The 23,294-nt window shown below is 46.1% G+C and overlaps 1 protein-coding gene across 1 annotated transcript in view; it reads left to right on the forward strand.

Moving 5' to 3' along the window:
* Positions 1-17,236: 17,236 nt before the first annotated feature.
* Positions 17,237-23,294, forward strand: part of LOC119355002 — a 9,705-nt gene continuing 3,647 nt past the window's right edge. The window contains exons 1-2 of the mRNA XM_037621771.1: positions 17,237-18,469; positions 22,332-23,185. Coding sequence (XP_037477668.1) covers positions 17,237-18,469; positions 22,332-23,185 — 2,087 coding nt within the window. The remainder of the gene's footprint in view (positions 18,470-22,331; positions 23,186-23,294) is intronic.

Here is a 23,294-nt window from a genome sequence, read left to right on the forward strand (position 1 = left end):
TATAGTTGCCCGAAGGTCCAACAAGAAGTCTCAAAAATAAACAAAGGTCTTAGTAACGAAAGAAATGCCACAAGCGGCCCAAAAAATAAAATCACAACCGGCGCCCAAAGACTAGGAGACTAAACGCCCATCCTATTAGTGGATCGCCATCCAAACCGGTTGTATGTATCCCGTGCAACCATCTCCCATCGGTTGCACCCAATATCCATATGCGCCCTGTGGTCCGCACTGCTGAGTAATGACCACGTACGGATCCAAGTAGACGCTCTGAAGATGACCTGCAAAAAATTAGTGATGGTTTGTCTGTTAAAGGCAACGTCATTGCGACAATTCCAGAGAGACCAAAGTAATGCACATGCTCCCACTCGGATATGCGCCGCAGACTTTGGCTCCACTCCAGCCAACCAGTTATCAAACAAATGTGATATCGTGAGAGGTGGAGTTATATTGAAGCTAATGTGAATAGTTCGCCAAAGCAGTTTAGCAAGTGGACAATTGATAAATAGATGATCTATTATTTCATCCTGGTCACAAAAGCAACGTCTTATACTTCCTTCCCAATTACGCTTAGCTAAATTATCTTTAGTGAGAATGACACCCTTATGCACAAATCACATAAAAACTTTTATCTTCAAGGGCACCTTAACTTTCCAAATATGCACTGTCCGCGGGATAGTCCCAGTATTAATCAAGTCTGTGTACATGGATTTAACCGAGAAGACTCCTGATCTGGAGAGCTTCCATTGCAGAATGTCTGGTACATCGGAAAGGTTAACCTCCATTAACCTACACACAAGATGTAACCATCTATCCCAATGCTCACCAATAACAGATCACCTAAATTGTATGTTAAGAGGAACGGAGCCCGTCACTGTAGCAACAGAAACCTCTTTCCATTGTGTAATGTTGTAAAGGGATGGATACTGCAAGGCCAGTGGTGAGTCACCTAACCAAGTATCTTCTCGGAATCTAGTTTCACGTCCACTCCCGACAATGAACTTGGTCTTGCTGAAGAAGGCTACCTTAATCTTCATAACCCCTTTCCAGAACGGCGAGTCAGACGGTTTGGCCGTAACTTGGGCTAGAGTTTTGGCATAGAGATATTTGTTACGTAGAAGCTGAGCCCAAACTCCATCTGATTCTATCGATAAACGGTACAGCCATTTGCTGAGTAAACACCTATTTTTCACCTCCAAATTTTCAATTCCCAAGCCTCCCTGATCCTTAGGTTTGCAAATTACATCCCATTTTGCCAACCTATATTTATGTTTGTTCTCATCAATTTGCCAAAAGAATCTAGATCGATAAAAATCCAATCTTTTTCGTACCCCAACCGGGACTTCAAAGAAAGAGAGGAGGAACATGGGCATACTTGTGAGTACATAATTAATAAGCACCAATCTTCCTCCATAAGACAAAAGTTTGCCCTTCCAGCAACTCAGTCTCTTTTCAAACCGATCCTCGATACATTTCCACTCTTTATTAGTGAGCTTGCGGTGATGAATCTAAATCCCTAAATATGTGAAGGGTAACGTGCCTAATTTACACCCGAACAACTGCTTGTAAGTTTCTTGTTCTTATTTGGCGCGTCCAAAGCAAAACAGCTCACTCTTATTGTAATTAATCTTCAACCCTGATAGCTGTTTGAAAAGGAAAAGCACTAACTTCATGTGTCTGGCCTTGACAAGGTCATGTTCCATGAAAATGATTGTATCATCGGCATATTGAAGAATGGATACCCCACCCTCAACCAGATGTGGGATAAGACCACCTACTTGGCCGTCTTGTTTTGCTCTATTAACAAGAACAACCAACATATCAACAACCACATTAAAAAGGATCGGAGACATCGGATCTCCCTGTCTCAATCCTTTTAGCGTCTGTAAGTACTGACCAATATCGTCATTTACTTTGATGCCAACACTGCCACCTTGTACAAATGATTCAACCTGCTTCCTCCAAGCCTCATCGAAACCTTTCATACGCAAGGCCTGCTGTAAGAATGGCATTTCACTTTATCGTATGCCTTTTCAAAATCCACTTTGAAGACCACCCCATCGAGTTTCTTCGAGTGAATTTCGTGCAAGGTCTCATGAAGAATGACCACTCCCTCGAGATGTGTCGTCCTGGCATGAAGGCAGTCTGGTTTGGTTGTACCACAGAATGGGCAATCTGAGTCAAACGGTTTGTGCCAACCTTTGTGAAGATCTTGAAGCTCACATTGAGCAAACATATCGGCCTAAATTGCTCGATGCGAATCACTTCCGCCTTCTTCGGTAACAACGTGATAGTACCAAAGTTAAGCTTAAAAAGCTGAAGGTGGCCATTAAATAGATCCTGGAACATGGGCATCAAGTCGCCTTTAATAATACCCCAACATTTCTTATAAAACTCAGCTAGGAATCCATCCGGACCAGATGCCTTGTTATTTTCCATTTGGGATATCGCATCAAACACCTCCTTCTCTGTAAAAGGTGCAGTGAGCACTTCGTTCTCTTCCTCCCTCAGCTGAGGAATGTCGTCCACCATGCTCTCATCGAGGGTGACATAGTTCTCAGCTGGGGCCCCAAAAAGGTTTTTGTAATAATTGGTAATATACAATTTTAGATTTTCATGACCAACTATCATACCCTCATCTTGTTGAAGTTGAATTATTCTCTTTTTCCTATGTTTCCCGTTGGCAATCATATGGAAAAATTGAGTATTGTTATCGCCTTGAACAACCTGGCGCACTTTCGCTCTAAGTGCCCATTTCAATTCCTCTTCTCTAAGAAGCTTTGCCAGACTAACCTCAGCTTCTCTTTTAGCCACTCGCTCATCCATCTCCAGCGCAGTGCTTTCAGCTTTTATGTCAAGGTCATTGATAACCATTAACAATCGTTCTTTCTCTTTTCTATACACACCACTATTGTTCTTAGCCCATCCTAGCAAGATCTGTCTAAGATGTCTAATCTTATACTGCCATCGATCAATATGCGACTCTCCCCTATCTTCCTTCACCCATTCCCTTGTGATTAACTCAAGGAAATCCTCTCTCTCGAACCACGCCGTTTCAAAAGAGAAAACATTCTTGTTCCCATGGTGAGCCGCCTCACCAGAGTCTACAAGAATGGGTGTATGATCAGATATTCCCCTCTGTAACGCCTGCACCGTCACTAGCGGGAATTTTTGTTCCCACTCTATACTTGTGAGGACTCTATCAAGTTTTTCATAAGTTGGATTTGGAAGAGTATTAGCCCAAGTAAATTGCCTCCCCGTGAGATCAACCTCTCACAAGTCTAGGCTTTCAATGATCGCATTAAACATGAAAGACCATCGGCCATCAAAATTGTCATTATTTTTCTCTTCTTGTCTTCTGATAATGTTAAAGTCACGACCAACGAGAATAGGTAAACTATCATCCCCACAAATCCTAACTAAATCTGCGAGAAAGTCCGGTTTTAGCTCTGGCTGCGCCGCCCCATACACAGCTACTAAAGCCCACCTGAACCCGTCAGCTTTCGACCGCACATGGAACTTAACTGCAAACTCCCCCCAGAATACATCTAATACTTCCAGGGACTCGCAGTTGACACCAAGGAGTATCCCGTCAGATCTTCCTCGAGGTCGCAAACAATGCCAATCAAAGTCAAGACCACCTGAGATCGTTCCAAGAAATTGCAAAGTGAAATTATCCCTACCAGTCTCAAGCAACACAATAAAATCAAGTTTGTACTCCCGAGAAGCATCCGCCAAAAGGCCATATACCTTTTTTTGCCGTTTACGCTTTGGTGCCTGAGGGAGGATCATATAGTCCGCAAGACTAGTATCTTCGTCGAGATCTATAGGTGGAGATAGAGTGGCCGCATGCCCCACCTCTTCCAAAGTTTCCTCATGTAGAAGGTTCGCAGGAACCAGATCCTCACATAAACCCTCCAACTCACACATACCCAACTCATTAATCTCTCTTTCTTGCATTGGTTTTACAGCCGCTAAATTTTTAAGCATATCCATTGCTCTATCTGTCTCTAAATCAAGAAGTTCATTGATAGAAGTAACTACTTCGCGATTGTTATTACCTAAAGAAATACCCAGATTATCCACCTTATGCATAATATCATTTTCAGAAAAGTGTAAAACAGAACAACTGGTATTTAAAGACAGACCTGTAGAAGACTCTGTGTCGTGGATCTTGGCCAACCGCATGGCACGCCCGAGCTGAAACTCATCTGCATCCGGCTGCCCCTGAATACGCCGGCTGGACCGCCTCCCACCTGACGCCGGATCAGGGATACTCCCAAAGGCCACCACCTCCGGGATAGAAATGTCCATTCCCTGACCAAAACGTGTCACTGAATCAGCCACCTCTGGCCTCTGTTCCTGAGCTGCTCGCACAGAAGGCGCCTCCACAGTTGTCACCTCTTGTGACAACTGTGGATAAGCCGTGTCTCCCCGTGGATCCGGAGAGGAAGAAGGCCCAAACCCTGCCACCATAACATTCGCCTCCTGCTGTCGTTGCGGTGAAGGAGTATCACACCGATGTGAGATGTCCGGAGCAGCCGCCGCAACGTTGGACAATTCCACGAACTCCACCGATGATGGAGGGACTGAGGCCGTCTGCCTGGAGTCGCTCCCCCTAGGTGACCTCGACGCCGCCAAATCGTCACCACCCTCAGAAAAAGAGAACCGGACTGGAGATAGCGGAGGTAATTCATGCTCAACAGGGTCATCTCTGTCCACCCAATACCCCCACAGTCACCCAGGTGCCGAGATCGCACCAAAGGACCCGAACCGAAGTCCTGCCGTATGCACCGACATGGGGGCGCGAGTCGTGTTCCCCGGAGTCGTAGGGGTAAGGTCCTCATCCTCCAGATCAACTCTGAGAGTCCCAGATGGTGTCACAGTCACATCAAGCGCGTCACGGCGAAGCCCCGCCATGGGCGCTGCAAAGGAGGTCTTGCCCACTGGGGCCTCAGACACCTGACCCTGCCCTTCGGAAGCAACAGACTGGTTAACATGCTGATCATGGTCCATGAGATCATCTTGCTTGCCTTCCCCACCATCAGTCCCACCATCAGTCCCACCATCAGTACCCATGGCATTGTCAGCATCCTGTATCATCGGAACCCCCTCAATCTCAATTCTCAGGTCATAGCTCATACCCTCATAAACCCAACCTAAGAAGCACGGAACCGCATCCACATCCAGGACTCCCACCCTCATACGTGCAATGCCATGCATGCGCGTGAAAGGCATATCGACCTCCAAAGTCTTTCCAATAAGAGACCCCAGGCTCCAAGTCTCCAAGAAGTCATTCAGCGGTTCCGGAGGAAGCCCATAAAATCTGACCCAAATCTGAGCAAGTGGCACTCCCACCGGATCATTGCGCCTCCTCTCATCAAACTCAAGAATACAAGCACTTCCAGGAACTTTACACATGCCAAACTCATTAATCTTATCTAGATCAAACTTTGTAGGATAATTAACCTTAAACGTGGTCTCATCGATCCGAATAAGCGCCCACTTGAACGTACTAGAAACCAATCTCTTTAGTTGCAAAATCACTTGGTCCTCCGAAAGACTGCCCTTAGTCACTCTAATGATTCCAGTTCTAGCATTCTCTAGCCGTGGTCTACATGATCTCATCGTAGGTGTCTCAAAGAACATAAGTTTTTCATCACACACACCATAAAAATTGACCACCGGCTTAGGAGCTGACAAAAGTGGGCAACCATCCTCATGTTTCGGTCTCAAACAGATATCACAGAGCTCTGTCGTACACCCTACCGCATAGTGCCCTGGTTCATCGCAACGGAAACAATACGTTTTCTCCCTCTTGTGCTGACCTTTGCTCATCTTATCATTATCACCTTTGTCAGAGGCATTCTCTACCGTCGTCGGCACTGTCGGAACAACCACGTTCGCCAGATCCCGAACCACCGCAACTGCCTCCGCAGTAAGCGGCTTAGCTACCGGTGCAACAGCCACGGAAGTCGAGGCAGCCGCATTGTCCTCCGCCGACTTAGTAGTCTCAGTAAGCTGCGTCGTGTCACGGCGAGGTGGTGGGTCTCGATGTGGGACACGGGATCCGTTCCGGCCAAATCTGCCCGTACCACCACGCCCGCCTCTAAAGAAACCTCCCCTGCGAGGCACATATTGTTGAGTACCCGCCGGCCCTTGGACGAAACCTCCAGTTGGGGCATGGAAAGCACGTCCGCCGGCATCACCACGACCGGCGCCGGCCGATGCTCCTTGACCCTCCCCATCGAACTGGCGCGCCGGCGCCCTAAAGCCACCTCCGCCCGTCGCTCCACGACCATCGCCAGTCCCGGAATTGCCATAGCCACCGCGACCATAGTGCGTTCTACCACCACCTCCCACTACAAGAAATATGTCAACTTGTGACCTTCTATTAGTGACCCTGGAAGAATTGGTCATAGATCTATGACCATTTCAGACCAATTGGTCAAAAGTTGTTCGGGGGGCTCCAAAACCTAAACTATAACGACCATTTTGGTTAGAAAGGTCGTAATTTCCTTACACGAAATGGTCATAAAGCAGATAGCACTGGTCTGCTGCCTTATTTCTAGCTGATCATGACCAATATAGATGGTCATAACCTTGTAAATTGTGGTGGGTTGCTATGACTAGGCGCCACCTCATCAGTTTTGCCTATGTGTCATGTCCATGTGGCAGTTTTTGCCCTAGGTTGTGAAGCAACCTATATTTTTGTCATTCCCAAAATTCCCAAAAAAATCTCATAAATTCTTTGGGTCATATCTTCATCAAATATGTAAAAATCCTTCCTTTCCTAGTTCAAAACTAATTCAACAATATTCATTTTTCTATTCTGTTCATGACAGCACTTTATGAAGGAAGTGCTATTTATATATTCTGGATTGCCCTCAGAATTTTTGGGCACTCTTTCCTATCCAAATCATTACCGCATGACAAAATTCAGCTCCACTTGCCTAGCAAATCTTCCTCGGCAAATTTCCAAAGTTTTTGTCCACCTAGAAGAATTGTGAAGGAAGTACCATTTTTATATATCCAAATGACATGAAATTTATACAGTTTCTTCATATGCCCAAATTATCACCCTCCTCCAAATTGCAGCTCAGGAAAATTATCTATGTGAGCCCAGGTTCAATTTATATTTTATGGCCAAATTGGCACGTTGCAAAGCAAGTGTTATCTAGACCCCTCCTATTAACCTCAAACTCTTTGTGCACTCTTCCATACCCAAATCATTGCCACATGATAATATTCAGCTCCATTTTCCTAGTCAATCTTTCTCAGGAAATTTTCAAAGTTTCTACCTCGAGAGAAGCTTTGTGAAGTAAGTACTAGCTAGGCTTACCCAAATGATCTAAAAATCTACCAAGGCATAACCATACCTATGTAACTTACCGGCACCAAATTTGAGCTCATTTCATTCATCCAATTTCTGTCACTAGTTTTCCCAAGTTTCTGTCCATAGAAGAGCATTGTGAAGGAAGTACCACTTTGGCATGTCCAAATGGTATCAATTTTCTATGGTTCTTTCCAATGCCCAAATAACCATCCTCCACCAAATTTCAGATCAATCCATTCATTATTTTGAGCCCAGCTTCAACATTCATATTTATGTCCAGTGTGGTACTTTGCAAAGCAAGTACCACCTAGGGTCCTCCTTTTGATCTGAAAATTTGCGAAGACATTCTTCTTAGTAGATGATCATCCTCAGCAAAAACTCACGCCCATTGGCCATGTGCATTTCCCGTACCGCTAATCAAACACTTGGCTGCTAATTCATGTTTGAGCATCGATCGGTCTCCTCGTGAGAATCTTATGTTGTAATTTTCTTCCTAGAACCTACCTGGGGAGTGCCCAACCCACTAGACATGCCTAGGCTGCCCAGAACACATGGCAACGCCATGGTCACGCGGTAACCACGCGTTGGGCATGCGAGTTTACGCGCTCTAGAGTTGGGGGCCTTGGCCACCGCCCAAACCTCGACGTATCGCCATCAAACCATGTATTTATGATTAAATAGGTACTTATGTAAATATAAATGATTTTTGGAAAAAATAAATAGTAAACTATGAGGCAGCTGCAGTTCAAATTTGACCCGCTTCCTACTGAATCGGCGGGAATTTGTCTTTTTCACCAGAGGTGGATCAAAACTTTTGACGCCCAACAATTTTGTCAATTGTGCATTAAATATGTCCTAGTATTTTATAAAAATGATTTGGTCCAATTTTGCAACAATTATTTGGGAGGTCCTTCACAAAAAAACCTCCTTTTGGGCACTCGAAAAATGGAAAATGATTTTTTCGTCCAAAGAAAATGAAAACTTCCTTAGGCAACATTGTTTGCCATTCCAATATACACCGTTGTGCACAATATGTGATCATTTGAAAAATTATGCCATGAATGTGGCCATAAGATTGATCATTTGGCTTGAAAGCCATTGATATCCACATGTGATAGCTCGATTTTGAGAACACTTTTTTAAAATAATTGCCGTATTACAAGTTTGTTATTTTTCCTAAGAACTTGGCCACATATAATGACACAATGCGAAGGTTTCCCAATTTTTTGATTTTTTTTTGATTTTTTATGCCCGTTTCAAAATGCGATCAAAACGGTGGGAATGCCCGTTCCTAACTAGTGGTTGAATCTTGGAATTTTTTTGGTGTTTCTATGATTAAATAGATACTTATGTACCTAGAAATGATTTTTGGAAAAAATAAAGAGCAAACTACAAGGCAGCTACAGTTCAAATTTGACCCGCTTCCAACTGAATCGGCGGAAATTTGTCTTTTTCAGGAGAGGTGGATCAAAAATTTTTACACCCAACCATTTGGTAAATTGTGAATTAAATATGGCCTAGTATTTTATAAAAATGATTTGGTCCAATTTTGCAACAATTATTTGGGAGGTCCTTCACAAAAAAACCTCCTTTTGGGCACTCGAAAAATGGAAAATGGTTTTTTCGTCCAAAGAAAATGAAAACTTCCTTAGGAAATATTGTTTTCCATTCCAATATGCACTCTTGGGTACAATATGAGATCATTTTAACAAACTATGCCATGAATGTGGCCATAAGATTGATCATTTGGCTTGAAAGCCATTGATCTCCACACCTGATAGCTCATTTCTGAGAACACTTTTGAAAAATAATTACCGTATTATAAGTTTATTATTTTTCCTAGGAACTTGGCCACATATAATGACACAATGCGAAGGTTTCCCAATTTTTTGATTTTTTTGAATTTTTTATGCCCGTTTCAAAATGCGGTCAAAACGGCGGGAATGACCGTTCCTAGCTAGTGGTTGAACCTTGGAATTTTTTTTGATGTTTCTCTGATTAAATAGATACTTATGTACCTAGAAATGATTTTTGGAAAAAATATATAGCAAACTACAAGGCAGCTACAGTTCAAATTTGACCCGCTTCCAACTTAATCGGCGGAAATTTGTCTTTTTCACGAGAGGTGGATCAAAACTTTTTACACCCAACCATTTAGTCAATTGTGCATTAAATATGTTCTAGTATTTTAGAAAAATGATTTGGTCTAATTTTACAACAATTATTTGGGAGGTTCTTCACAAAGAAACCTCCTTTTTGGACACTCGAAAAATGGAAAATAGTTTTTTCGTCCAAAGAAACGAAAACTTCCTTAGGCAATATTGTTTTCCATTCCAATATGCACCCTTGGGTACAATATCAGATCATTTTAAGAAAATATGCCATGAATGTGGCCATAAGATTGATCATTTGGCTTGAAAGCCATTGATCTCCACACCAGATAGCTCGTTTCTGAGAACACTTTTTAAAAATAATTACCGTATTACAAGTTTGTTATTTTTCCTGGGAACTGGGCCACATATAACAACATAATGTGAAGGTTTCCCAATTTTTTAATTTTTTTAATTTTTTATGCCCGTTTCAAAATGCGGTCAAAACGGCGGGAATGATCGTTCCTAGCTAGTGGTTGAATCTTGGAATTTTTTTGATGTTCCTCTGATTAAATAGATACTTATGTACCTAGAAATGATTTTTGGAAAAAATAAATAGCAAACTACAAGGCAGCTACAGTTCAAATTTGCCCCGCTTCCAACTGAATCGGCGGAAATTTGTCTTTTTCACGAGAGGTGGATCAAAAAAATTTACACCCAACCATTTGGTCAATTGTGCATTAAATATGTCCTAGTATTTTAGAAAAATGATTTCGTCCAATTTTACAACAATTATTTGGGAGGTTCTTCACAAAAAAACATTTTTGCCACAAGAAAATGATTAAAAAAATATAGAAAGATAAAAAATGCATGGAAATCGGTGATCATCCATAAAATGGGGTCTAATTTGAGTGAAAATTTTGGTTGTGCCATTTTGAAAAATATTTTGATAGTTGCTTCACAAAATTCCCCTAGTTTTAGTACTTACAAACTATTTTAAATCACAAAATTTCTGAACCAATCAGGGCTCTTCTCACGGATCACCCTACTATAGTCGATCTGAACCATCCGCGTCCGAAGGATCCAACGTCTATCATTCACCTCTTAGGTCATAGAGACCCAACCCAAACCCTAGCAGCAACGCAATCCCCCTCTCCCCCTCTCCCGCCACCGCCTGTCTCTCCCCATCTCCCCGATCCAGATCTCTCCGTCGCCGCCCAAACCCAATCCCCAACCCAATCTCCTGAGTGCGGTGCCGCTCCCCTGCTTTGTCCCTCTGCATCGCCCGCATCATCCGGCACCATGGCCTCCTGCATCGCCGGATCAGGGTGCCACCACCGTGCGGGCCCTGACCCCGCACCCCACGGCGGCCGGAGACGATGGCGAGGAAGGGCTCGGTCCCCTGACGAATCCTCCTCCCTCCATGCCTGCACACCTCAATCCCATCGACCCAACGCCCAGGCCCAGCACGTGTTGCCGCCATGGACTCCACCGCGAGTTCTACCAGGCCGAGGATGGGGAGCACAGCCGCCGCCTCCTCGCGCTGCTCGCCACCTCCCTCACCGTGCTTGACGCCATGCAAGGTCCGCCTCTCTATCCTCCTCCTGGTCTCTCTCTGTTGCTTGGTTTGATTTTGCTGATGCGGTTTCCTTCCTCCCCTCCCTAATGCATGCGCGCAGGTGCACAACCTAGTAGGAGACCACGGCTCCGTCTGCTTCTTCCGTTGTTGTGTGGTCGACGACGACGACGACGACGCGGCCGTGCGATCGGTGCCCACTGAAGCCGCTCGCCCGGACGTGCCGTGCCGGAGGAGGGGTCCAGATCCGGGCCTCACCAAGATCAATCGTCCCTGGAACTCGGGGGGACAAGATGGACGTGCCTCTGCTGGTCCCCGAGCTCCCTCCTCTCGATTCTTCCTTGTACTACTCAGGCCCGCTCAGTCTGACTCTGCGGATGTAGGTGAGCCACTACCTTCCCCTCCTTTGTTTTCTCCAGTGCTCTTTCTGTCCATGCCCGGCCATCGAGCCCTGTTCTTTGTGGTCTGTCAAGCTTCTGTTCGCCAGAATGCCTACAAGCTGCTGCTAATCACTTGCACTTGCTAGCTGCTGCTAGTGGTCTCATGTTAACTAGATGTTGCTCTTTTCATGATCTGCTTCATAGATACATGCATATGTGATTGCTTCCTGCCTTCCTGCCTGCTACATCTCTGCTAGCATAAATCAAAGAGAAGAAATAGATCTACCTATTTTTTACCTGTAGCCTTTAATAAATTATATGAATCTGTAGCCTTTAATGAATTCAATGTATGACTGTGATGGGAATTATGGCACTACTTGATGTTTGCATCCTATACTTTGCTTGTGAATGATGCTATGTTGTTCTGCAGACTGTCAACGGGACTCATATTTAACCATGCTTTAGTCATTGTGCCCTTAGTTTTTTTGTAGGGAACTATGCTTATCATCAGAAACTCTTGGTCATGATGTTATTCCTCTTTTGGTTCATGTGTTGCAATTATATGCCACATAATTCTACACCATGTGGTGGACATAAGTATCTTAGTGACTTCATTTGAGTGTGCATTTCTATTAATTCTAAGCTTCTGTTGCTGTGAAAATGTAACTCACTGACCGTCTGTCTATTTATTGTGTACTTCGTGCATGAGGAGGTGACTAGTGATGCGGTGCGCGAAGCAGCAGTAGGGGAAGGGGGTCTCCTGCTTGAGGAGGCAGAGGAGTAGGGGCGTGCCCAGCCGGCAGCCCTGTCCTGCTTGTGGGGGAGGGGCAGGAGGGGTCTGCTCCTCTGCTTCCATTGCGATCGCGGCAGGTAGCTCCTCCATCTCCGTCCCCCTCTTCCTGTGCTCACTACTTCTGCTGAAGTTGACGAATATGTGATGCACTTGTCCCAAGGAATTTTAGAGGGATCTGTATGAACAAGTCATGTTTTTATTTTATTTTATTTAGGTTGATAGTTACCAAACAGAGAGAGAAGATGAGCTCATGCTTGGATTTTTTTCTGCCAGCACATGATTTGTATGTATGCAATCATCATCTTGCGTGTGCGAGCTGGTTCTTTGCTTGGGCATCGCGTCGATGACCAAGTGTTAGTGCCGACTTGTTGTGGTGGTGCTCATCTGGCCATTGATTTCTTGATGATAATTTGTCTACTCCACTTGTTTATTTTTACTGAAACCTTTGTTTGCATGTTTCTAAAATACAGAGAAGAACACCCTGTGTTCTGGTAAAATAGTTGTTGGCTATGATATGAAATTCCATGATGTGTGTGTTGTTTCAGTTTCTGTAGCTACAACAAAGTCCCAGTTTACTATGTACTTGCTGCTGATGATTGCTAGCTAAATATACAGCGGCGGTGTCCAGGAGGAGAGCAGCGGGCTGGAGTAGCCGCCGCTGGTTTTCTTACTGGTTTTTTTTAATGTCACAACTTACTATGCCGCTACCTAGTAAAAACCAACTTACTATGCTGCTACCTAGTAAAATTATTTCTGTGTTTGATGCATGGCCTATCTTACTTCGTGCTTATACATTCTGTTATGTACCTAACTTATATTGGAAGCTGACTATTCTGTAAGATGGATCTAACCATCATTAAGTGCACAAGTTTTCAGGATAATTCACAACTGCATTAAAAAATTCTAGTGGGAGTTATACATGTTTTCTCATGATAGATTGATTTGGACTGAAACATGATTTTGCATCCCGTTTTCCTCGACAAATATACAAGTTATACAAGTTATATTAGCAAGTTACTGTATGTGTTAGAGAAATTAGTGTTGATTTATTTGTTGTTCTTTTTTTCTTTCTAATTTTTGCATGAGAGCAAACTGGTGTAGCTAGCTGAACTATGCAGCCATGAATCAGGAAGTAGCATATTCAGTTTTGCTAATAGAAAATAAATGTATTAAAAACTTTAAAAACTGTATAATAAGTGCTTGTTCATGTTTGGTTTTCTCTAAACTTTGTTTGTATGATTGAGAGCAAATTTACTTGGTTCTTTTCTCTAAACTGTGCTTGGAATATTCGTTTTTATGATCTAAAATTGCCTTCCTGTGATGATGCAGGTGCCCAGTTTATGCTCGCTACCGAAGGAGCTCCATGTTGAAGAAGATTGAATACACTTGTAGAGCTACAGGGTTAACACCAGGGCACCGTATCACGTGTAGAGTTTGTAGAGCTTGTATGAGCTTATTATGTGTAGAGATTGTAAAGTATATGTTATTTGTACAATAGGAGCTCTGTACTGAATCTGGCTGATAATATTTAGAGTATTATGTGTGTGTTTTGTTTGTGCCAATTTAAAGATTGGTTATTTATTTACTGTTAAATTGAAATATGAAGAATATGAACTTGCTAGCTGGGACCCACGTACCTGAACCTGACATCTGGGACCCATTTGACTAGTGGACCTTTTTTATATTACAAAAAAACTAAAACTTTCTAGCGGAAAAGGCCACGGCCCAAAAATAAGAAGGCTTAATTGTTGGGCTTGGCCCATCTACCTAGCCAAAATTAATATGAGAAAAAAACACAAATAGGCCGAATTGTTGGGCTAGGCCCATGTAGAAAATCGAATTGGACCGGGCTGAATCTTGTGCCACGTCAGATTGCCACGCTGGATGCCTACGTGGCCTGGGGAGGTTGCTAGTGACCAAAACGCCACAGTAGACGTATTTTGGTCATAAACATTTTCGACCATTCCAGAAGAAAGGTCGCTATAGTCAATTTATGACGGCCAGCTTTTGACCTTATGTTTTTGGTCACAAAAAGGTCACAAATGGAAATTTGTGACCATTCAGTGACCAATAGTGGTGGTCACAAGTTGACATATTTCTTGTAGTGTCCGGCGGCCCGACCGTAGCCAGCCCCGCCATCTCTCCCGGCAAAACCTCCACGAGCAGCAGCTCCGTCGCGGTCGCCGCTGTTGTTCTGCCCAAAGGCTCCGCCGCGCCCTCCATTGACGGCTGCAGCAGACCGGCCCAGTCCCGATCCCAAAGAACCAGCAGCCGCAGCCTGATCCGATCCCCTCCCAGCCATGAGCACCGCGGCAAAGGATGCTCTGTCGATGGGCGGCGCGTCCGCTCGAACCCGCACTGCCCTTCTGATCCCGCAGGAACAAAAGCCAGGCCTTGCCCTCGTCGGCCGAACCCTAAACTTGCCCATGCTGGGTTGGGTCAAGCTCAGCAATTCGCACGGCCCATCCACCACCACCTGAGCCGCATGCTCAGAAGAAAAAGGCTGGGCCGCATGCCCTGAGCCCACCTGGATCTCACCCGAATTCGGCCCACTACAGCCCAGAAGCAAATTCAAACGTTCCTGCCTAACCTCCCGGATCGAGATCTGGCTCAATGATACTCCAAGCTTCCTAGTGACCAGCCTGTTGGCTGACTGTCCTAGGACTGCTTTTTATGAATAAAGTTCTCTAAATTGCCTGCAAAAAAAGTCTTCTCAAGAAAGAGTTGTACCAAAATGATGTAAAAAAAAGAGTTGTACCAGAAGTCCAGGATTAGCTCATGGAAAAGAATACGGGAAGGATCAAATCTCTTGAAAGATCAAGATCCAATGGAGAGCAAACGCACGATCGCAAGTCGATCGCTCGCAAGTACACCGCGCGTCGGCCCTAGTGGAGAAGGATCGATGGAGACGCTGCCGGACGACGTGGTGGTGGAGATCCTGGTGCGCGTGCCGGATGTGGCAGACCTCTTCCGCTGTGCCGCGACGTGCAAGCGATGCCGCATCCTCATCGCCGATCTGTCTTTCCTCCGCCGCCGCTGGCCGGAGGGCGTGAGCCACCTGTCCTCCCTGCTCGGCTTCTTCTCCGTGCAACAGCCCCGTGAAGAACCAATAGAAGGGAACTCTACGTCTGCTCCCATGCCGCCCTTCACCCCGGTGCCATGGTGCTCCCTCGGAGAACGCCACCGCTTCCTCACCATCCCTGATCAGCCTCAAGGCAACCAGGCAGTGGTGCTCACTGCGCGTCGTGGCCTTGTTGTTGTGCGCTTGGGCCCACTAAACGAACCCACCAATGGGTACGAGATGACCATGAACCTGGCATTGTACGATCCAATCGCCGGCAGAAGCCGTCTGCTGCCTGAGTTGAAGAGCAATAGACCTTTCCGAATAGAAGGATGCGCTCTTCTAACCCGTGCGGATTGTTGCCCGGACGAAACGCGAGGGGAAGCGTCGTGGTCCTTCTTCAAAGTGCTAATCATCGGCGGCGATCAAGATGAGCCACGGCACAATCTCCATGTGTTCACTTCCACAGAGCCGAGCTCGAGCTGGAGCACGCCTAGGGAGTACTATGACTCTTCGTTGGATCAACAAGATGACATTGCCATATGCAGAGTAATTTGTGTACATTCATATGAGTTATATGCTACAATATGTTTACCGTTAGATTTGTATTTGAAAGAAGATTCTCAGATTATAATTTTTTTACATATAGTTTATATTTTATTACATAAAATTATGGTCAAAGTTTGACACTAATACGAGTGAGCCTAATAAACCCGATCGAGCGGAGAAGGTAGTTTAGAGAACATCTAAACTGAAACAAGAATGGGATCATGTAGACTTAGATTATTTCGTAGATTTCAGTTGATGTATTTTCATCTTGTACTTGCTCCACCATTTACTTACCCAAAATTTCGCCTTTTGTTGCTGGGTCACAACTCTCACAAATCCCTGAAGAAAAATCTCAAACCCTAAGAAAAGATCTAGTGTGGCATCTTGTTGATCCAACATACCCTCTTCTATCTTCATATTTGTCTCCTTTGGGGTGCCATATTGTGATGTTCGCCCTAGGTCCATCTCTCTATTCACCCTGAGCCATGCGCTCCATTTATACGCTGAACATCCACCAACTAATCGATTATTTTCCCTTTGCATGGACTAACCGAATATTTTTTATAATCCATAGAAGTTCATGCAGCTAATTATATGACATACGTGCGAAGGTGCCTTCACATAAATTTGATGAGCTAGTGCTTGCCATGGTTTTGCATTTCAATTTCAAAACTATTTAATCCATTGCCGAAATCACTGGATTTCATTGAATTTATGTGGTTTTGGTTTCTATTAATTTCGGCAGAGATGTGCAAATTTTGAAAATAATAATTTGATAAGTATTTGAATATGTGTGTACTACCGTAATTGCTGAAATAGTTTGACTGGAAGCTAGGCAATTATTTTAGTGTGTATCGAAATGACTGAATTTTCGAAATTTTGATATATAATTTCTCCAAATTTGGATTAAATTTGTTGGAAGTGAAAACCACGGCGCTAATGGATAGTTTTTTTTTTTGAACATCAGTACAGACGTAGGTGCCTCGTCATTGACGAAAACGTCTCCTCCCAGTGAATGTGTATCGCCGGAAATTCTAAAATAAATCCAGGAGTAAATGCGAGCATCTGGTGGGTTGGGATACCACAGTCCTTCTAACCATCCAACCACGAGTTGCTTCGCACATCTAAGAAACCAAACTATAAAGGAAACAAATATCTGAATCCAAATAGATTAGTACCAAGTATTCTGTTTTTAAATACCAGTGTATCACGCACGTCACGCTGGGTAATCTCTCCGCAAGTCTCGAGAAAATTCACCCGCAAAAACAAAGTCTCGAGAAAATTGTTGTAAGACGATAGCTCATGGAAAAGAATACGGGAAGGACCAAATCTCTGGAAAAAGTTTATACAATTCCAATCTAGACCAAATCAGCGGCTGGAAAGAAACGCACGATCGAACGTATAGATCGCTCGCAAGTACACCGCGCGCGGGCCCTAGGAGGAGGATCGAATCGATGGAGACGCTGCCGGACGACGTGGTGGTGGAGATCCTGGTGCGCGTGACGGATGTGGCAGCCCTCTTCCGCTGCGCCGCGACGTGCAAGCGATGCCGCCTCCTCATTGCCGAGCCGTCTTTCCTCCGCCGCCGCTGGCCTGAGGGCGTGAGTCACCAGTCCTCCCTGCTCGGCTTCTTCGCCATGCAACAGCCCCGTGAAGAACCAACAGAAGGGAGCTCTGCTGCGCCCATGCCGCCCTTCACCCCGGTGCCATGGTCCCCGCTCGGAGAGCGCCACCGCTCCCTGACCATCACCGCCCCTGGGGGTCGTGGCTGCCAGGTAACGCTGCTCACCTCGCGCCGTGGCCTTCTTGTTATGCGGTTCTTCCCACTCGAGGAACCCAGCGATGGGTACATTAAGACCATGAACCTGACATTGTACGATCCAATCGCCGGCAAAAGCCGTCAGCTGCCTGAGTTGAAGAGCAATAGACCTTTCCGAATACAAGGATGTGCCCTTCTGACCCGTGCGGATTGTTGCCCGGACAAAACACGAGGAGCAGCGTCATCGGTCCCCTCGTCCTTCCTCAAAGTGCTAATCATCGGCGTCGATCAAGATGGGCCAGGCGCCGATCAAGATGAGCCACGGCACAATCTCCACGTGTTCACTTCCACGAAGTCGAGCTCGAGCTGGAACACGCCCAGGGAGTGCTTTCAGCCTTTGGAGGACGGCACGCGTGTGGTGTCCCAGCAGATCAGCGCTGTCGTGTGCCAAGGCACTGCACATTGGCTCTTCAGCAATACGTCTAACTTGTACGCACTCACTGTGTGTGCTAGGACCACAGAGATGTCCTTAACAAGGATACCAGTCACACCGGATCAACCTCGGCTGCTGCTCGGAGTCACCGATGGCGGGTCGCCGTCATTGCTTCGCTTGGACGGGCAATGCACTATGCTCGAGGTCTGGAAACGCCGAACTGACAACATGTGTGGACACAACAACACAGGCCGCTGGCATCGCACCAAGAAGATCGAGTTACAACCACCCAAGTGGGGCAAGATCGACCAGGTGCAGTGCGTGTGCGTGGGTGAGACAAGCGGCATACTGCTCGTCAAGGACAATCAACAAGACGTGTACATCGTAGATCTCCAAACAGGGGCAATGGAGGCGGTCACCAGCTGGTTTCGAGGCATTGTTTTGAGGGCCATCCCTTTTGAGATGGATTGGCCAGCCTTCTTCACCCGTCGCTTGGCGAACACTAGGATCAAACGAACTAAACCGGGAGGAGTTCTATCAAAACTTGCTGACCCTTTTTGGGGACAAATAGTAGTGTCGCTTATCATTGTATCAATTGCTATGAGTTGGGCCTAGTAAGATCTACATGAATCTAAGTTCTGTGTGGAAGACTTGAGAAACTTGCAAGTTAATGAAGTAACCTACACATTGGATACGGCATTGAGTATGGTGCAGCATCAAGGCAAGAAACAGATGTTGCAAGGATTGCCGTTCTTCGTCAGATGAAGAGCATGAAACTGCCATGTGCAGATTAATTTTTGCTTGTGCTCCAGAATGTTGCTTCTGTGTTTTATTGTCTTGTTAAGACTTGGTGTGCTAGCTGAACCTTTGATATTCTGTTGAACAAAGTGTAATGAGTGCTGAATAGTTAGACTAGCCATAATGAATAGTAACATACACTAGTAACATATACATATCCATATACTATGTTACTACCTTCATAGTGGGTAGTAACTTAAGTGTGGTAACATGCAAAGATTCATTTATTAGGTTATAGACTCATATTGCATTGGGATATGTGATGTTACTGTAACTAGCTAAGTTACTACAACTACCTCCCTCTTCATTAACTCATTGCCACATAAGCAAATTTATTGAGTTGAACTTAATGTTATTGCTGAAATTACTCCCATTGTGGCTAGTCTTATGATGGTGGCTACGGGAGACGCCGATCTGCACTTTGCTGCAACTTTGGATGGTACAGTTTAGGCTTAGTTATGGCCTGTGGTGTGGCGCTACGTCGCTCTTTTGATCACCTGTGACCCTCTATTGAACCACTCTAGTTTGTGCTTTGTTCTTTCTTTGCACTTTGAGTATCTGTTGTTTGTGAATCTAAGGGCCTCAATTTAAGGCTGGGCAAGCGTCTCTATTCTCAAGAAAATAAGTGCTGAACTGTCGTTTATATTATGTGAATCTCCATTATCTAAGATGGAAACTTTACGGCTAATTGTGATCATAATTGACATTTCATTTCCACCCGTAGCACTACCTCCTGGATTGTTCTTTACAATATTCACCAGCAAACATATCGTGCGTCGCAACCGCGCTGTACGCTAACATCCGAACGATCCGGCAACCTCAAGGCAAGAGAAACACCCACAAGACTTCCACTACGCCACAAAGTGGTTGCTGATGAAATGAAGTCCAGGCCTAATGTATAGTAGAGGAAAGAAAACTGAATTCAAAATTCAAATTTCGTTCAATTTTTTTGGGATTTCACGGATACCGCGGTAACCGAGAATTTCGATGCCCCGCGAGAAAAAACATGCACTTGGGATCCAAATCCTTGGCAGGAAGGCATACACCGAGGACGCATTAAGAACCATTCGAACCTTTGGCACGCCTTTTGTATAACACTTCTGATCACACCAAACATGAACAAATTAAAGCGCGTCAAAGTCACTAAGTTGACTATTTACTCCCTCCATCTATTTTTACGGAACTTTTTCCAACGCAGCTACGATAAAATTGGAGCATTTTGAAGCTCAGTTTTGGACACTTTTTTTTCCTAATTGTATGTAACCCATAGAAACCCTCGCGCATTCCTTTTTTATTTAACACATTTCTCTTCTTTTATTGACCAACAATAGTACTCACGATCGATTTAATTTTATTGGGTCATTTTTATCTAATTGCATGTAGCCCACCAAATCCTTCCCATCATTTTTATTATTTTATTCAATTTTTAATTTTCATTAACGTACCATGCAACCCACAATCAGTTTAATTTTACGGAAATGTTAACGCCCACACGTGTGGGCGTTGACCATCTCGACCACACGCATTCATCACCGTCCAGTACTATATGCATGAATCTTGACACAATATGGCTGATTTTTCTGTGCCACGTAGGACAAGGCGTGTGTGTGATGTGTGACATAGTTCGCCCACACATCTGTTTTATCACACGGAGGGGCCGGTGTGTGGGCGTTTAGCAGTTCACCCACACATCACTTTTCAGTCACGCACAAGGGCTGGTGTGTGGGCATTTGTCATCTCGCCCACACGCCCGTCTCCTCTGCCACACGTAAGCTGCTAGTTGCCATGTGTTTTTGCAGCGCACATGACAACTGCCTCTAGTGTGCTTTGTAAGCAGGTGGCAACTCTCTTTTTTTACCCGAGTTGCCATGTGTTTTTGGAGGGTACACGGCAACTGCCTAGTGTGCACGTAAGCAGATGGCAACTATCTTTTACCGAGTTGCCATGTGTTTTTGCATGGTACATGGCAACTGCCCCAACGTGCACGTACATGGCAACTACCCTAACGTGCACGTAAGCAGATGGCAACTCTTCCTTATTACATGGCAACTGCCCTAGCATGCTTGTGAGCACATGGCAACTCTCTCAACTGCCTAGTGTTAGTATGTGGCAACTCCTAAAGTTATGAAATCATGGCAACTACATTAGATCAGACCATACATGGCAACTACAGTTGAGCAACCATGGCAACTGCAGTTGTCCGACATGGCAACCGTAGTTCAGCGATATGGCAACTGCAGATAAACGAACATGGACGAGGGTCTGGACCATGGCAACTGCGGGCGCGCGGTGGGCGTCAAGCGTCGTGTGCGGGACCCGAAGGGTACGAGGCCTGACATACGGGCGTGTGGTCGTTATCAACTTCACCCACACGCACGCGTGTGAGAGGGTTCAGGAGGGAAAAAAAGATGTGTATGGGCATTAGTTGTTTTGCCCACACGTAGGTGTGTGGACTGGTTGCTGTCCATGCCACACGAGGCGTGTGGCACAACTACCCGATACACCACACGTGTGGCAGTTATCGGAACCCTTTTATCGTGTCTTTCTCTTTTTTATTGTGACCACCTCACACTTTATGTCTTCATCTGGACTTTATTTATTTTATTGGCATGTGGATCCAAACTCAATAGAAAAAAAACAAGTGTCTTAATCCAAATATACACATGCACGCCTTACTCCTATGAGTACCTTCGAAAGGCTGAGCCATCAATCATCATATCATGCAATGTCTCCTCCTACTGAATATGCATCGCCAGAAATCAAAAATAAATGCCAGCAGCAAGACTTGAACCCTGATGGGCTAGAAATACCACAATCCTCTAACCATCCAACCACAAATTGGTTTCCTTATTATTAGTATTTGAAAAAAGAAATACCAGTGTATCACGCACGTCACGCTGGATACTCTCCGCAAGTCTGGAGAAAAGAGTTGTACCACGATAGGTCATGAAAAAGAATCAAACGGGAAGGACCAAATCTCTGGAATCTAATCAAGACCAAATCAGCGGTTGGAAAGAGACGCACAATCTGTTGAGTTGTGTTGTAACGTGCTGTTATGCATGCCCACGTATATAGGATCAAGGGCCTGTGTGCCTCATGACTCGGGCAGCGCCCGGTGTATACAAACCATGTATGTAACACTTGATGATCAATAGAGAGAGTGAATTATATCCTCCAACTTGGTATCAGTTACCAGGCCCTCTTCTTCCGTCGCCATGGTTGAGCCCGGCTCCTCTTCTGCCGCCACCGACGCCGCGACCTCGCCGAGCTCCCTCTCCTATTCGGCGACTGCCCCTGCCACCTCTTCGGCGACCTCGCCGGGATCCTCCCCGTTCATCTTCTCCGGCGCATCCGGGGGCACTGGTCCCTCTCAGTTTGATCCCCTCTTCTCGTCCTCCACTCATGTGCAGCCCACCCTGGCCCCTCGCAATCCGATCTTCTTCGATCACATCACCAACCACATCAAATTCCTGCTCAATCCTGCCGAACACAACTACCACAAGTGGAAGTCCTTCTTCCTCCTTATTCTCATCCGCTACGGCGTCACTTTCCCATCGAGCATCCCCCGCCGCCCAACACCGACGCCCAGTACCTGGAGCTGGATGCCCATGTGGTGCTCTGGATCTACACCACCCTCGCCGACCCCCTCATCAACCACGTCATCGGCGCCACTACCACGTACGACCTCTGGACCAAGATCCAGGCCATCTTCCTCGCCAATCGGGTTGCGCGGTTCATGATGCTCAACCGCCAGTACCGTAATCTGCAACAGGGCGACCTCTCCGTCACCGAGTACGCTCGTCGCCTGAAGCTGCTCACTGACGGTCTCGCCGACATCGACCACGCCGTCAAAGAGGTGGATCTCACCACCCAGTTCCTTCATGGCCTCGACAAGCGGCTCGACACCATCCGCGTCGTCCTCGGCGATCAGGCATCCACCATGCCCTTCGACATTGTCCTCTCCCGCGTTGTCCTGGTGGAGGAGTCCCATGCCCAGCATCCTGCTGAGGAGAGCGATTCGGCGTTCGCTCTCGCTGGCCCTTCCAGATCGGGCGACGCCTCTGGCTCTGGCGTGCGCTCTCAGGGTGATCACGGCGACCGCTCTGGTGATCGCGGCTCCGATCGTTCCCAGGCTCCGCCTCCGCCTTCGCAGCAGCCCCGCGGCCGTGGTGACCGCGGTGACGGTGCCGACCGTGGACGTGGACGCGGGCGTGGCCGTCACGACTCTGGCGGACGTGGCCTGCCGTCGCAGCCCGCCCTGTTCACGGGCTACTTCGCCCCGTACGGGATGGCGCTCCCCCTGTCTCGACCTGGATGGGTGCCCCCTAACTCCGCCGGGGTTCTCGGCCCCCGGCCGGGCTCGCATGCCCACGCCTACCCGATGTATCCGCCGGCGCCTCCTCCGTCCTCACCGTACTACCCGCCCGCACCACCTTCATGGGAGCATCTCGCCATGTTGAACGCCGCCTACAGCAACGGCGGCCTCCCTCGCCCCCTCCCCCCCCCCCACTCCGTCGCCGGA

Source organism: Triticum dicoccoides, chromosome 1A, assembly GCF_002162155.2.
Source record: "Triticum dicoccoides isolate Atlit2015 ecotype Zavitan chromosome 1A, WEW_v2.0, whole genome shotgun sequence".
In the NCBI taxonomy this organism is placed as follows: Eukaryota; Viridiplantae; Streptophyta; class Magnoliopsida; order Poales; family Poaceae; genus Triticum; species Triticum dicoccoides.